This window comes from Microcaecilia unicolor, chromosome 10 (assembly GCF_901765095.1).
Source record: "Microcaecilia unicolor chromosome 10, aMicUni1.1, whole genome shotgun sequence".
Lineage (NCBI taxonomy): Eukaryota > Metazoa > Chordata > Amphibia > Gymnophiona > Siphonopidae > Microcaecilia > Microcaecilia unicolor.
Window position 1 is genome coordinate 128,416,140 of NC_044040.1, and position 17,364 is coordinate 128,433,503.

At 40.4% G+C, this 17,364-nt stretch overlaps 1 protein-coding gene across 1 annotated transcript in view; it reads right to left on the reverse strand.

Moving 5' to 3' along the window:
- Positions 1-9,983: 9,983 nt before the first annotated feature.
- Positions 9,984-17,364, reverse strand: part of TM4SF19 (transmembrane 4 L six family member 19) — a 95,631-nt gene continuing 88,250 nt past the window's right edge. Inside the window, exons 4-5 of the mRNA XM_030215635.1 lie at positions 13,140-13,324; positions 9,984-10,188 (exon numbers count right to left, since the gene is read on the reverse strand). Of these exons, the coding sequence (XP_030071495.1) occupies positions 9,984-10,188; positions 13,140-13,324 (390 nt within the window). The remainder of the gene's footprint in view (positions 10,189-13,139; positions 13,325-17,364) is intronic.

Here is a 17,364-nt window from a genome sequence, read left to right on the forward strand (position 1 = left end):
AGACAAAAGGTACTGGGATATAGCTTTCTTCTCCTCCCATCTGAAACAAAGCATGACTAGGTGGATACCTGAAGGCTCATCAGACATCTCCAAAAACCAAAGACCCAAGAGACAGAAAGTCTGGAGAATCCATTGAAGACAAAGACTTCAGAGGAAAAGCATAAACAAGGCATTTGCTTGTTGCCTCGGATATGTATATCTGCCCCCTCCCATCAGCTATCAGGGAGGACATGTGCAGTAAGGAAAGACTTGTAATGTGATCATATGAACAGACTGAAACCTGTGCAAAAGCCCTCAAGCTATAGAAAAGCCATTTGCCAGCAGATATCCAGGAAACATGTGACCATGCTTCCCTGCAAACTACAATACCCAAGATCCCCTGCAAACTACACTATCCAAGACTCAAGGAACATTATAAAAGCCTGGGAGCAGCCCAGCTAGCCAGTTTTTTTCTCTTCTATCCTGCATCTTCCTGGGACCTGCAGCCCACCTGCCTCTGTGGCTCCTCGCTGGACCACAGCATGCTCTACAACAAAGACTGTTCTGTAAGTTATAACTTCTGATTTAGAACCCTGCTACCTTACTTAAGTACAGATTCTCTGTAAAGATCTGTAAGAGCTACCTCTCGTTTGGTTTGCAATATTATTTACATGATTTGTACCTTAAATAAACCTTTTCTGAAGCTAAATAGATGGTCTTTGTGTCCTGGGTGCATGACTTTAAATCTGGAAACGCAGGACACTGCATTTCAACAGAGATAATATTTAATTCATTGCAATTGTGATTATTGTTGCTTTAATCGGCAACTGGTGGAGAATTAAATATATATATTAAAAATTATAAACATTAGTGTGTGCTCTAGAGCTCTTCCCCCAAGATAAATCATTTCTTGTAACAATTTTAAAGAGGTGCCAATAAAGGGAATGCAAACTTCCAAACCAGAAGAGCAGCTGGGAACGTAATTAGGGCGTCCAAAACACAGAACAGCTGGGGACATCCATAGTTCCCACCCATAATCGAAATGAGGACGCCCAAATCGGCAGAGCAGCTGGGGACATTTAGGGATTTTGCCGATAATCGAAATTAGGATATCCATCTTGGGGACACCAATTCCGCTCTTACATGGGCGTCCTTGGGACATCCTTCTCAGTATTTTCGAACTTTTGCATCCCATTGTCAGAATGGCACCAAAACAGTCACCCACCCGCAAAGGTAATTTCATTGTGTCCTCTGCACTCCTTCCACAGTTCTATGTCTACCCACCTACCTGTGTGACTCCCTTGCACATCAGTCTCTAAAGTGCACTGTACTCGTCTCCAGCTCTGTACCATCTACAATCAGATCTGTGATTGCCTGATAATGCCATTCGTCACCATCTGTTTCCTGGGTCTTCACATGTGGGCTATGTATATGAATGCTGCAAAACAAAACTGGGTTATTTTGACCAACACACTTCCGCCCCTTTTGCTATGCAGGTGATGACACCAGTCAGACACAGAAGCTGGTCTTAGTGGGCACCAGCCCCAGCATACTGAAGGGCAGATAGAGCATTAACCAGGGACACAGACAAAGGTAACAGGGCACTGAACAACTCTCAAATTTCTTTCCCAGCAACGATCTCGCCACTCTCATACTCCACAAAATTGCTAATGGGTCTGAAGACGACTTCCCTTTACCCTGGTCGCTTTTATTTCAGGTCTAACTAAGGACGCCCATGTTCCCACCCATGCGAAACCATTTCGCTATCCGTTATACATTCGAGGCGCCCGTCTCGTAACGCCGCCCAGAACACGTCTCTAACACGCCCCCTGTGGGGACGTCATTAGATGGACGTCTTCGCGCTGAGGATGTCATTACGGCCCTGTTCCGATTATTTATTTATTTATTTTATTTATTTGTTACATTTGTATCCCACATTTTTCCACCTTTTTGCAGGCTCAATGTGGCTTACATAGTACCGAAAAGGCAATCACAAATTACGGTATGAACAAATACAAAGTGATGTGGTCAAATAAAGTTCATGTGTAACAAACACCTTGAGGAATCGTAGGGAGGAAGAGTTAAGTTTTGTCCAGTACAAGCTTTGGCTTTGTTGTGTTGAAGGGTTCAGGCATTTAAGTTGGATCAGTAAGGTATGCCTTTTTGAACAGGTTAGATTTTAGTAATTTCCGGAAGTTTAGGTGGTCATACGTTGTTTTCATGGCGTGTGGTAATGTGTTCCATAGTTGTGTGCTTATATAGGAAAAGCTGGATGCATAAGTAGATTTGTATTTGAGTCCTTTGCAGCTTGGGTAATGGAGATTTAGGTATATTCGTGTTGATCCTGTTGCGTTTCTGGTTGGTAGGTCTATGAGGTCTGTCATGTATCTCGGGGCTTCGCTGTAGATGATTTTATGAATCAGGGTGCAGATTTTGAACTCAATACATTCTTTGATTGGGAGCCAGTGCAATTTTTCTCAGAGGGGTTTGGTACTTTCGAATCGCATTTTTCCAAAAATAAGCCTGGCTGCCATGTTTTGAGCAGTTTGAAGTTTATGATTTGTTCTTTACATCCCGCATAAATGCAGTAGTATACATGACTTAGTAATATTGATTGAATCAAGTTGTGAAATGTTTCCCTCGGGAAGAATGGTTTCAAGTGTCTTGAGAAAATGCCGTCGGTTTAGTGAGAACCGCAAAAGTGAGCGCCGCTGATTTCACATGGATTTAAACCTTGGGAGATGGCGCCAAAAATGATGACGTAAAGAGGGAATCAGAGATAACCTCCCCTTACTCCTCCAGTGGTCACTAACCCCCTCCCACCCTCAAAAAACATCTTTAAAAATATTTTGTGCCAGCCTCAGATGTCATACTCAAGTCCATGACAGCAGTATGCAGATCCCTGGAGCAGTTTTAGTGGGTGCAGTGCACTTCAGGCAGGTGGACCCAGCCCCATCCCCCCCTACCTGATACGTTTGTGGAGGAAACAGTGAGCCTTCCCAAACCCACCAGAAACCCACTGTACCCACATCTAGGTGCCCCTTCACCCGTAAAGGCTATGGTAGTGATGTACAGTTGGAGGTAGTGGGTTTTGGGGGGCTCAGCACACAAGGTAAGGGAGCTATGTTTCTGGGAGCAATTTCTGAAGTCCACTGCAGTGCCCCTAGGGTGCCCGGTTGGTGTCCTGGCATGTCAGTGGGACCAGTGCACTACAAATGCTGGCTCCTCCCATGACCAAATGGCTTGCATTTGGTCGTTTTTTACATGGACGTCTTTGGTTTCGAAAATCGCTGAAAATCAGAAAAGTCCATGTCTAGGGACGGCCAAATCTAGGGACGGCGAAATTGAAGGATTTGGACGTCCCTGATGGTATTTTTGAAATGAAAGATGGACATCCATCTTGTTTCGAAAATACCGTTTTCCCCGTCGCTAGATTTCGCCGTTTTGCAAGGATGTCCAAATCGCAACTTGGATGTCCCTTTCGAAAATGCCCCTCCACTTCATTCACAGGACCCAGATCAGAGAAGTCTGCCTGACATTGATCCCATTTGCCAACCTCTGGAGCTGCCATCAAAGCTCACTCCAGCTATGAGATCATTTAAGTTTTGTTTTAGTTGAATTCCATTCTTTTTTCTATAAAGGGATCCTCTACATTTATCCCACACGTTCTTGAAATCTGTCACTTTTTCTGACATTGAATTCTGACATTTTTATCTTCACTACCTTCTCCAGGAGGGCATTCCAGCGTCCACCACCCTTTCTGTAAAAAAAAATATATATATATATATATATATATTTCCTGATGTTGCTTCTTACTTTACCACCCTGCAACCTCAACTCATGTCCTCTAGTTCTACCACTTCCCCAGGTCAAAAAAAGATTAGTTTGCTTATTAATACCGTTTACATATTTAAACAGGTATATCATAGCACCCTATTCCTCTTTTCCTCTAGAGTATATGCTGGAATTATAATCATTAACGTATTTTCATCGCATCAATGTTGGAGCCTTATTTAAAAAATTACCCCTCCCCCCATATGCAATTTTACATCTCTCCATCTTGGTCTGCTCTGGGGAGGGGAAAAAGCCCACTCCTTCCTTAACTCTGGGATTTATACTTCCCTCCAAAAGCTAAAGGTTCAAATCTATTGGGCTACTTTCCCAGAATAGACCACTCCTTCATTATCTTTGACTTGCACATCTCTGGAGCAGGGACACAGAATGTTCCTCCATTTGGCAGTCCTGTTACACATGGATGCCTCATGTGCAGAGTGTGCTTAGCAAATCTTCTCTACTGAATTTGTCTTTATACTTAAGTACAAGAAATTCTTTGAAGTCAGTACTATCTTATGCTACTTGTTCGTTGTAAACATGGCCACCCATTAATTCATTCCTGTACCAGAAAATCCTAGAACCATATCTTTTCCCCTATGGAGGCAATTAATACCCTTGACAGCTAAAGATTATATAGGAATATTTTAAAAAAGCCATAAAACTGAATTATAAATAAATAGAACTTTAATAGTTTAACTCATTTGTGTAGTTAGCAAATAGCACTATTTATCATTTTCAGTAGAAGTTTATCTATGGGCCTAAGTAGGCCTGGACACACCCAAACGTCTGGCACACTTATGGCTGGTGGGGATCCCTAAGCCCCTGCAGCTCAAGATGTCCTCTGGTGACCAGAAGTGATTTCCCTACCTGCTACAGCTAGCAGCGCTTTCCACCCATTGCTGTTGCACCAACACCCCACCACCACCACCCTGTGTGCATGCTTGGTTTTCACACATGCGTGAAAACCCGAGTGTGTGGAGGAGAGAAGTGGCCAGCATGGTAATGGGTGGGAAATCACTTGTCTTCACCTGGTGGGGCTTAGAGATCCCCACCAGCTCAGATATTTATTTTATTCCTTGGGATCGCTAGGGCAGAGGTAGGGGTGAAAAACATGGAGGGAGGGAATTGTGTGCCCACCTCTTTTGACCTAAGGCCTACCCAAAATACTATGTGCGACTGTTATCTTCATGGTAGAATTCAGAAAACCATCTTCTCACATTTGCATTTTGAGGTACTTTTCAGTTGATTCTGTGAGTGCAAGTCATTGTGCTAAGCAGTGTATGCCCTATCCCTTTCCATAAACCACCTGCAGTATGCCATAAGAGTTCAGTGTATGGAATGGCCGACTTAACATAAAAAGTACCAGCTCTTGTTCCAACCAAGGGAGAAGTTATCAACCTGTGCTACCATTAAATCATATTATTTAGTAACTAGGTTTCGTCTCTTTGTAATATGGGATCTGTTCTAAAATTACACAAGTTAGTGGAATAATAGCATACCTTAATAGTAGCCCACATTGATAACTGCATCCCTAAGTCACTTGCAGAGCGAAGATGGAAGAGCTAGACATAAAGGTCAAATCATTTTGAAATTAATTCAGGCTTAATTCTAGATTGGCGCAGAATGAACTACCTGGAGTTTAAAAATCTCATATGGGCCAAGTCAGACTAAAACAGGCCTGCTCCCTTAAAGGCACAGAACACATACTATAACACTATAGATAGCACCAAAAAAAAAAAAGCACACTAAATTATTTAGAAGTGGAGGAACCAATCAGTGAAGACTGTATATGATGGTACTTGTGTTCACTGACACTTTACCATTCTTGTCACTATAAACAATTGACAAACTTTGAGTGAAGCTCTGTTTGCCTGTTTATGAAATACAGATCAGGCTCCTCCAATTTTTCAATGTTTAACCTTTAACCAATTGTGCTCAATGATAAGTATTGTACTGTATGTTTAAAAAAAAACAGTCTCAAGTGCTCAATTTATCAAACATTCAATACTGTGAACTAAGTTCCTCAGTGTCAATAAAAGTGCAACAGTCACTTATCTAAAATGCTGGTAAGTAGAGAACACCATGGTCCAACAAGGTACATTTTGATTCCTTTTTCAGAGACCTGCATCAGTGTTTCAGCTTTCCAAAAAAACTAACCATAATTTTAATGTGCTAATAAACAATTGCAAGCATAATCCATGGAACAAGGGTTTACTGGACTGAAGCATAAAATGCCCTTTTAAATACTGCCTCCGAAAACTCAACCATGAGCACAGGCAGCATGAAGGCAATCTTCAAATAAAATTTTATCAAATGAATATATGTTGTCCTATACAAAAAGACCCCAGTGCCTAAATAATAGTGTTCCATTCAATCAACTCATTTAATCCCAACTGTGTAGCATCTTCCAAATGAAATATCCAATATTGTTCCCAAATGGCCAAACAGTGGTTCTGATTGCCACCAACCACTGATTCCTTGACCTCTTCCATGATGAACCATTGAATTTGATCAAAAGTGTGCCCTTCTTTTAAAAAATGTTGTACAAGAGGAGCTGTAATGGTAGCAGTATGTAAACGACTCCAAGGTTCAGCTAATCGTATTTTAATCTTTCTTGTAGTGGGATCCATGTAGATCAATTGGCAGAGACATAATACGACAAACTACATAAGACAAATCACATGTAGTCTCAGTCTTTGTCTACTTTTTTCTTTATGAGCAGGCTGTAACAATATATGAACGTGTTTGACATACATAAGGTTTCAAAAAATAATCCACAAATTTGGATAACGGCTCCAAAACCATATCTCTAAGGGATATTTTATTTATTGGGACTTATTAACTGCCTTTACGAAGAGATTCACCCAAGGTGGTGCACAGCAGGTACAGTTTAACATAAAACTTACAATTTTGTTAACAGCATAACAACAGTAAAATAACCAAGAATAAACATAAATACAATAAATGAAGTAAACTTGAAAACAGTAAATTGAAACCTAATAATAGAACTACTGTGAAACAGTATCAAAAATATACACAATTAATAGCACTGGAATTCAAATACCAGAGATATAATACTACTACTATTTAACATTTCTAGAGCGCTACAAAGTGTACACAGCGCTGTACAAACACAGAAGAAAGACAGTCCCTGCTCAAAGAGCTTACAATCTAATAGACAAATAATACAATGTTAGCATAATACTACTGATACATGCATTAGAACATTCAACTAACATAGATATAATGCTAAAGAGTTTCTACAACATGGCTTTTACCATATAGCCAAGGGACCAAGAGCAGATACATGATGGGAACAAGATGTGTGGTACAGAGTCAGTTGGGATAATTTGATGGTTAGCTAAAATCAAAGCAAGTTCTTTGTATAGTTAAGCAAGAGACAAGGAACTGATCTAAGTTACAGTATGTGAAGCAAGGTAGCCCAGTTGCAGAATGTGTGTATGGTAAGTCACCCTATGTATTAAACGGTTGGCAGAAGAGCCAGGTTTTCACCTGCTTCCTGAAGTAGAGGTAGTCTCAAGTTATACGGAGCCGCTCTGGGAGTAAATTCCAGAGTGTGGGGCTACTCCTGAGAAGGCTCGCTGATGGGTATCACATCATACAATTTGTTTTGATGAGGGTACAGACAGTGCTGTTGCGAGGGCGGCTTACACCCGGGGGCGGGTCGCAGCTGCGCACCCCCCCCCCCCCCGGGTGCAGCACGGCGCACCCCCCTCAGCACGCACACCCCCCCCCCCCCCCAGAGTGCATTCTTACCACTGGCGTAGGAAAGGGGATGGGTGGGAGGGCCGCTCCGCCCCATGCACGTCGCTGGGAGCTGCGTCGGCTCCGCTGGTTCCCTGCTCTCTCTGCCCTGGAACAGGAAGTAACCTGTTCTGGGGCAGAGAGAGCAGGGAACCAGCGGAGCCGACACCCCCCAGTAGCGTGCACCCGGGGCGGACCGCCCCACCCCTTCCTACGCCACTGGGTACAGATAGTGATGATCCTTGAGAGGGCCTTAGAGGTCTTAAAGATGTGTAAAGGACTAACTTATTCTTTAAGTACTCTGGCCAATTTTGACTGAGGACCTTGAAAATCAGAGTTTTAAATTTGGCTCTGTAAGGTACTGCTAGCCAGTGTAGCTTTTGCAGGAAGGGTGTGATGTGGTCACGCCACTTGCAGCCTTCTATCAGTCGTGCTGCAGCATTCTGAATTAGTTGGAAATGATACAAACTGTTTTTGGTTTGGCCAGTGTACAGCGCATTACAGTTGTCTAGTCATGATGTTATCATGGCATGAACCACTGTGGTATCATGCCATGAGGACTAATAATAGATATAATAGGATGACCAAGAGGTCTAATGATAAATTTATAGATCTTGCGTACCAAATAAAAAATTGGATCTTTAGGATGTTCCTTAACTAGAAACCTAGACTCTGCTTTAGTAATATATCCTCTCCCCACAGCTTCAGAAACTATCACAATTATCTCAAATTTAACTGACTCCGTAGGGTCAACAGTCGACTGTTGATAATATCTGGTATTTGTCAACTTATTCTTTGCTTCCTCCATGTATTGTTAAGTGTGTCAGATGACTAGAGCACTGCCCTTATCAGTGTGACATATTACAATATCCAGATGTTGTCTAAGAGTCGACAGGGCTTGATACTGAGACTTAGATAAATTAAATGACTGAAAATGCTGCTTTTTTATTTGCTATCACTTGAAGGTCCCTGAGAACCTTGAAAGTTGATATGTGGTCATCCATAGGACCAGGGGGTATCCATCTAGATGGAGCTCAAAACAAAGAAGGATCTCCCCCCCCCCTATAAATTTCTAATATGCGCAATATCTTGTCTTGCGCAAAATGGACCATGTAACATAGTACAAATAAACACAAGACCTTCCTGCAGAACAGCTTGTGGTTCAGCTGACAATAAAATGCCAGAAATGTTGACCACTAAAGCTGCTTAGGACTGTGGGACCTCTTTTGTAGGCCTGTCCATTTGTCAATGTTATAATGATAAAGGCCCCTGTTCTTGATTTGGTGCTGTTGATGTCCCTGGGCCTCACCTCCTCTGGGTAAAAAAAAAATGGAGGGAGAGAGCAGCACATTCTTTAACACACCCGTCGAGTCATCCAGTAATACAACAGCTTTACTCATGTCACTATTAGTATCCACATGATACTTGTTCATCCATGCATAAGACCTACTGTTAATATGATTGGTGAACACAAGTACCATCACATACAATTTTTACTGATTGGCTTCTCCACCTCTAAATAATTTAGTGTGATTTAATAGGCACTATCTATACTGTTATAGTATGTGTTCTAGGCCAAGGAGTTAGTTTTGAGTAATGTGTTTATACTCTCCTTGAGATTTTTGTATGTTGCTGGGATCACTTAAAGGCTCAGGCATGGTACATTCTACAAGTGGACCATTGCTCATTTCCTACTCAGTGGTCATTATTTTTGTAGAATACATCCAGATGAAGTATGTTAGAATGGTATTTGCCATCTTGGATATGGGATCATGGGAGTCCATTTACTTCATTGGCAACATGCGTATGCCAGTTTTTTTGGGTATGCTGCTTTGTACTCTAATCCTTGGTTTGGAGCACTGCAATGTTCACCTGGTACTGTCAACTTGAAATTAAAAGGAGAAGTTGTCAATGCGAGCTACCGTTAAGACATGTTATTTTACTTTTAATCCCAGTTACTAGTAACTAGGTCTTATTACATAAAATAGGACATGTGCTAAAATAATACATCTTAATAGTAGACCACATTGATAACTATGTCCCTAAATATCACATTATGTACATTGTGCAAATACCAGGGGGTGGTAAATTTGCACTACAATTGGAATCTGACAGACTAGAAATACACGCCACAATGAAAAGATAACCTGGGACTTCAATTAAGTAATGAAGTGCACTTGTTACATTGTTTCTAGCTTTAAGAGTGGATTTCATGATCTCCTCCTCTAAAATTCATTGAATGCTAAAATTTAAACAAATACGCTCACAAATTTTCCAGTGTATTCAGCCAAATTGAAGTCTCGATGGGATTAGATACTACTCCAAACCTAGTAAAGACAGATGCAATAATAGTGAAGGGCCCTTTCACAGTATACATGTCATGACATATTAAAACATGAAAATTCTTAGGAGGAGGATACACTTTTCTCATCACAAAGGCCACACAAGCAGCCAAAAAAAACATTTATTATCTGAATCAAAGACAGGAAAGTCTCAAGTGCGTTAATAACCAAAAGAACAGAGAAGAAATGAATGTTCCAGACCACAACTCTTGAGGGCTCAATGCACACAGAATCCCAGAGTGAACGATCTTCCAGATAATTTTGAACACTAGAATGAAAGAAGTATTCCAGATTAGAAATGTGATATAATCTACAAATTAGCAGAGTAGCGATAAATAAGTGTGAGAAATAAACTGTCCCTACTATCTGACAAAAGCACCCCTCCTCCATAATAATAATTCTGGAACCTTCTGATACACAAATGTGAAGAATACTTACCATTTTGCAATCTATGCATGACATTCATGGGGGCTGTGACAGAACTGTATGTTTTAAGCCTGTAAAATTGCCTTTATTAACTCTTGAAGTGCATTTCTCAAGTTTGGCCAGCAGGTGGTGCATGTTTTATGTTAAAGCTGTTATAGAAAAGTACATGCCCTCTTTTAGTTTCACTTAGTGAAAAAGTGAATCTACAGTACTGTGAGCAGTATACTTTTAAAACTTGTTGACTGGGCTCTGATTGGCCTGGAGTTTGAAATTACTCAGCAGTTGTTGCTTCAGTCTTAGCCAGGGAGAAAAGAGAGACAGATCTCTTTACTGAGGCTCTATGAACTGATCTTCCCAGGTACTGTTTAGACAGTATGCAAATGTTTAGTTAGTGTTATAACTGATCCATATTTCAGTAACCTGTTATTGTTTGCTAATTGCACTTTGTTCCACTGTTCAATTTTTAAGACATTTTTATTTAGTTTATTGCCTCTGTCTGGACTGAAAAAGAATCCTGGTGGTTTGTGTGTTGTGTCTGTGAGTGCTTTCTGGGAACTGTGGGACCACTGGGAGTGTGGCTCCAGTAACCTAGAAATCACTGGGGATAACTGGAGAGCGGGAGACTCGCCCAGAGGTGGTTGTGACGCAGTTAGTGGGAGGAAGGTGCTAGTGTAAAGCATAAGCGGCAGGTGCAGGCAGACCTGAGCTGTGTTAGGGATACACCCTCTAAGTGGCCGCGAGGTAATCCCAGGCGGGCGGCTACATGTTTCGTGACAGGGGTGAAGTGGGGTAGAGCTTCACTGTTCACACATTTTATAAAATACACATATACATGCCTAGAGACTCGCACACATTTATACCTCCTCAGAGCAGGTAAAAATGTGTGCAAAGCATTTGTGCTCAATTAGGGATAGTTCTAAGGCTAGATAAAATGGCACTATTTTCGAATTATTTTTAGGCAATCTGTTATGAAATTACCCTCATGCAACTGCAAGGATTGAAATGGTTGCCCTTCAGTCTCCCTCTGCGTTGGCTCCCATGCATTTGAGTTCATGCAGAGGGCATTGCATGATTTGAAGATGACAGCATGCAACATATATGTTTTGGTATACATATTCAGCCTCGGTATACTAAACTGTGATCAGTATAGATGTGTTCTGTATTTGAATTCCTCTCAAGACCACACTAATTTACAGGAAAAATGGTGGAAAAGGCAAGAATTAAAAGGCACCAAAGCCCGGAAAGCCAGAGCTGATCTTCTGATCATGCTAACATGTTTAAACAGCAAGTGATTTACTTTTGAGCCCTTTTACTAAGGTGCAGTGAAATCTGGGCTTAGCACATATTTTCCTATGTGCTAAGCCCAGATTTACCAGGACATTAAAGTTGAGCATTTTCTTGCCACCTCCTTTTTAGGAAGCACTAAATGCTCCCGTGTTAACCCTGTGTTAGCACATGTCAATGTGAACTTGTTAGCTGGATAACACAAACAGGCAAAATACCACAAAAAGCATCAAAGCACTTTGCAGTATTTTGCTTGTTTGCTCGCACTAAGCGCTCGTTAGTACTTACTGCCCTCTAGCAAAAGAGCTCCTTTATTTGGGCCCTATTCTGCATTCCAATTATTTCATGTACTGTAAATTTCTAAGAAGCATTTTCAGCCCTGGTTTCAGAATGCAAATTAAAAATTGATTTTAGATACAGGATCTTGTTGGAAAACACTATGGCCAAATAATAATATATGAATGTACACAACAGTGATTGAAATAATTTAGGAATAAACCCCCCAGATTCTATATAGCATGACCAAAATTGCACGTGCAAATCTGGTTATATTCTAGATTTGTTTATATGCATCATGGTTGGTATAAGGGGTGTGGCTATCGTGGGAGCAGAGCCATAGGTGGTGGCCCCGCCCATAATGAGTACCAATACCTTTTTTCCTACAAAATAGCACTGCTAATTGGCATCAATTAGAATTATGCACACAACTTGCTAGGCATATTCTGCAGAGTGGTGTACATAAATTCTAATACGTGCTGTGAGAAAGGGGGCATAGCTCTAGGCAGGCCATGGGCATTCCAAAAATTTAAATGCAGGGTTATAGAATACGCCTAGGCAGAAATATTTTCAGCGCCAATTTTTCAAGTGCCATATATAGAATCTAGTCCAAAATGTCTTTGAAAATGTTGGTATAAAGATTGGAGGGTACTCCCCATGCTATGTTTGGTCTGGCCTATACTGGGAACAGAAACATTTGTCTTTGTGGAATTATAAATGCACTTTAAGGATCACTCAAGACATACCTGTTCCATTTGGCCTTTGAAAATTCAAGTGTGTGTGTGGGGGAGGAGGTTTCTAGACCGAGTTGATCACCTATTATCCCTTTTCCTATATAGACCTTTCCTTTGACTCTTGTATGGATGGTATTACTTTCCTATTGCTATTGTTGTTCCTTTCTTTGATATTCTGTTTTGTAAGTTTGTATAAACCACTTTGGTTTGTGAGCCAATAAAGGCATTACATCAAATAAAAATGAACTAAACTATAAATGTTTGTTGTATTTGATCAAAACATGGCCAGTCAATAATGTCAGGCTAAACAGTCAGGTTGTAAATAAGAATCTATTAGATTGTAAAGATGTCTAGCTACAAAGTTAACATAGGGATTCTTATGTGTGTTATGCAGTGCAAATGCAATGATATGATTGCCTTTTGTCCAAGAAAGCAGAACCATTTTTTTTCTTTTCAGAATAGATTACCTAGGGAAGATAAGAAGCAAAATATATTGTACCTGTTGTTGAAGGCTATATTATCAAAACCTGCAAAAGGATAGTCCCACAACTGGATCTCTGTCTGATTAGGGAGTAAAACATTGTATAAACAGAAAGGTCCATTCAACAAACCACCTGCTGATATGGCAAAGCAAAGAATTGACCCAAAAAGTGCCATCACCGACAATAAGCCTGATAGAAACATCTGGAAAAAAAAAAAAAGAAACTCAGTTAAATGCTACATCAATTGTGTGCATGTATTATTTGTATGTTTTATGATCTACTTTAGCTATTTCTTCTAAGTAGTTAAAACTTTATACAGCTTATTCTGTTTCATAAGTATTCATGAGCTTCTGTGGAAATGCAATAAAGTGATGCACACCCATGAAAGTTTCTGGAAAAGCTGACGAGTGCTGCTGAAATTCTGTGAGATGTTACCCAGCTCCAAATAGAGAATGTAAAATGTTAGTGGGATCCAAAGAAAATTAAGAAAATTACACAGTGACTGGCTTTTCATTTGAGGAATTCGAAAAGATTTAAACCTTCCACTTATATCAGTGCCATAGGTTTTAGAAGAAAAAGTTCAATTAACAATTTGACTTCATATTATATATAAGATTGGTTATAACCAATGTAACCCTGGGATAGTGAATATGCATTAGCAGCTGCCTAGAGCATGCCCCGTGGTGTGGAACTGGGTACAATGGGATCAAGGTTGGGACTGGATAGATATCTAAGAGACCAAATAAGCAGTTCAGACTTTTATAAATTTCCGCTAATAGCTCAGGTGATTTCAATAAAATTATTCTGAACCATGCTATTTACTAATGTATCTCAAAGTCAGTTATAACTTCAACACTGACAAAGGCAACTATTATGTAGGAAACGAAACATTATCTGTAACAAAAGTATTTACAATGTGTCTCTCCAAAACCAGTCTTGTATATCAGCAATACTGTACTCCTTTCACTTTTCTATTCTACCACTAAACTGCCAGGTATGGACAGGATTATGAGTTCACTTTAAATTTATCGCTCACAGTTTGCAGGCATAGAGTGTCCTTGATGTAGAACCTATTAGATATACAGGGACACTTTAGGATTCCTGGGCCCCAATGCTCAGAACCTAATATCAGCATTAAAGTCAATTAGCGTTGGACTAGTGCTGGCGTTATTCTGCACAGAATGTTTAGAGGGCTTTAGCGCAGGAAACAACGTGCATGCCAAAGATGGCTGCAAATTTTATTTAAATGTAGGCAAACTGATGTTAATGAGGTCATTTGCTATCCCCCCCCCCCCCCCCCCAGGAGATGCTCAGAGAAAAATGCACAAACAAACCCTGCTCTAAACAATGGACACCTACCGCCAGCTCAGAGTTGGCATGGGGAGGGGGGGGGGGAGGGAGTGTTTGAAGCTAGGATTTCTTATAACTTTCTGTTTAAAATCTGATTTGTTTTGGAAGCTAAATGGAGCTTGTGCAAGCCTCTAAGTACTGATACTAAGAAACAAATGTGTGCGAGTCTGAGCAAACCCCAAAGTAAAAGCACACATTGGTGTCTGTTTTCTGCACTTAAAAAAATATGAAAACTTATATTTAAAGGCACAAAAGAATGGCGCCAATGTGTGCTTCACTTCTAGGTTTGCATGGGCATGTGTGTAAGAGCTGCGCTTTCCACAAAATTCTTATGTGTATGTGTCAGGCACGTTCCTCCCCCTTATTTTCAGTCTCACAGCGCACAACTGATTTGAATGTCATTAGCATTGAGAATTAGCGAGCTAAGTTTTTGAACTGTTCCCGCAGTATGAGGTAAACGCTGTTCACTTTAGCGCCAGAGTTCTGAGCATCATGGCCCTGCTGGGGTGATAGGAATTCTTAAGCCATTTATTTAGACCTTCAGAAAAAAAGCATGCCTACAATTTCTTACTTAGCAAAGAGGTTGGCCAGACTTTTCATGCAAAGGTCTTTATATTATGCAGAGTATAATAAGGCTGGTCACTTGCTGGCACAGTATCTGAAGGGGCGTAAGGGAAGAATGTTGGATTATTTGTAGTAAATAATTAGCAGATTTTAGTACACACAGCTTCAGCTTTAGAAATGTTAATTTCTTTCTTCATCTCTCTCTCATTCACCCCTGAATAATTCACTGCTGAGTCACTTTAAAGTTGAAGTAACAAAACATCTGTTTACTCACAGTTTGTAGTTAGATTATAATCAGACAGGCTTATATATACATATTACTATACATTTGTATTATCAGCTCCTTCCATGTGCTTAGATGGTAATGGATGCTCACACCACCATAGATCCTCTCAGGTTAGGAGAGATCATGAGCTCCATGTGCTCCATGTGCTGCATCTGCTGTGTCTATCCCCCACAGGAAGTTGCATAGCTATGTGACCTCTCTAAGTAATTCACATCAGAGGTCACAGAGTAATCACAGAGAAATAATAGGTGACAGGCAATGCATGTAAAATACAATTACATTCCAACAAACCCCTTCTCATGCATAACTGTCATGCAATTATTTATTCATACAAAGTCCAAGCTTTATACGCAGATTCACAAAATGTTCTCTGGGTAACGGTTTGGTCATGATGTCAGCTGTCATCTCACTGGTGTGACAATAGTGTAGACTGATGACCCCTTCTTTCGCCAACTCTCGCACGTTGTGGTATTTCGTTGCGATGTGCTTGGTGCGTGACTGAACCTTGTCATTCTGTGACAGTCGGATGCAGCTCTGATTATCTTCCATTATCTGGATTGGTCTCTTTTCAGCTATTCCAAAATCCAGCAAAAGTTTTTCAATCCACATCAGTTCTCTGCACGCTTCCGATACGGCCACATATTCAGCTTCTGTAGAAGACAAACTCACAATACTTTGTTTATGACTGGCCCATGAAATGTGTACATTTCCATACATAAACACATATCCACTTGTGGATTTATAATCAGAATGATCCCCTGCCCAATCTGAATCACAGTAACATATTAGTTTTGGATTACTATTGGCTGAAATCTTTAATTTACAATCAATGGTACCCTTTAAATACCTTACCATCCTTTTAACTGCAGTCCAATCTGATTTGGTAGGTGAGCTGACCCTTCTGCTCAAAATTCCTACTGCATTTGCTATATCAGCCCTGTATGTGGTAGCTAGATATAAAAGCTTACCTATGGCTGATCTATATTGGATGTTATCTGGTAAAGGTTCTCTTACTGTTTCATCCTTCAGAAAATCAGTGATCATGGGAGTGCTTACAACTTGGGCATCTTGCATACCTAAACTTTCAATAAGCTCATTTATTTTCTGCTTCTGGCTTAGAAGATAAGAACCATCATTTTGTTTCTCAATTTCTATACCAAGATAGTATGACACATTACCAAGTTCTTTTATCTCAACATTGTGGTTTAAACATTTTACAATGTCCTTGTACTCTTGCTCACTTTTGCTTGCAATGAGCAGATCATCAACAAAAGCTAAAATGTATGCATATTGTCCATTTCTGCACCTAGTGTACAAGCATTTATCTGCTTCACCTTGCTTAAATCCTAAATTTGTCAATATTTCATGCAATTTTTCATTCCAACATTTTGCACTTTGCTTTAATCCATAAAGACCTTTGTTTAATTTACACACTAGCTGTCTTTGTTTTGTATTTATGAAACCTGTTGGCTGTTCCATGTACAAGTCTTCAGTTATATCTCCGTGAAGAAACGCTGTTTTCACATCAATGTGGTTGACTTGCATGCCTTTTGAGACTGCAATGCTCAGAAGTGTTCTTATTGTCGTGTGTTTCACTACAGGTGCAAACACTTCATCAAAATCTTCTCCATATTTTTGAAGATATCCCTTTGCCACTAATCTGGCTTTATACCTTTCCACTTTTCCTTGTGCATTCCTTTTTAACTTGAATACCCATTTGCATCCTATAGCTTTCTTGCCAGGAGGTAATTTTGTAAGAATCCAAGTATTATTTTTATCCAATGCATCAATTTCTTCTTGTGCAGCTTTATGCCATTCAGCAGCTTCTTCTGCTGGCATTTTCTCAATCTCATCCCATGTTAAGGGCTCTTGAGCTTCTGCTGACTTTGTTAGGTAAGACAGTCTTGGGGTGGAACACCTTTGTTTTCCCTGGATGAGCGTCTGACAACAGGTTGGTCCGACCTTTCCGCATCCTCTAAATCTGAGAGTCCTTCTCCAATTGATTCCCCTTCTCCAACTGTACTGTCTTCTTCAATGATCCT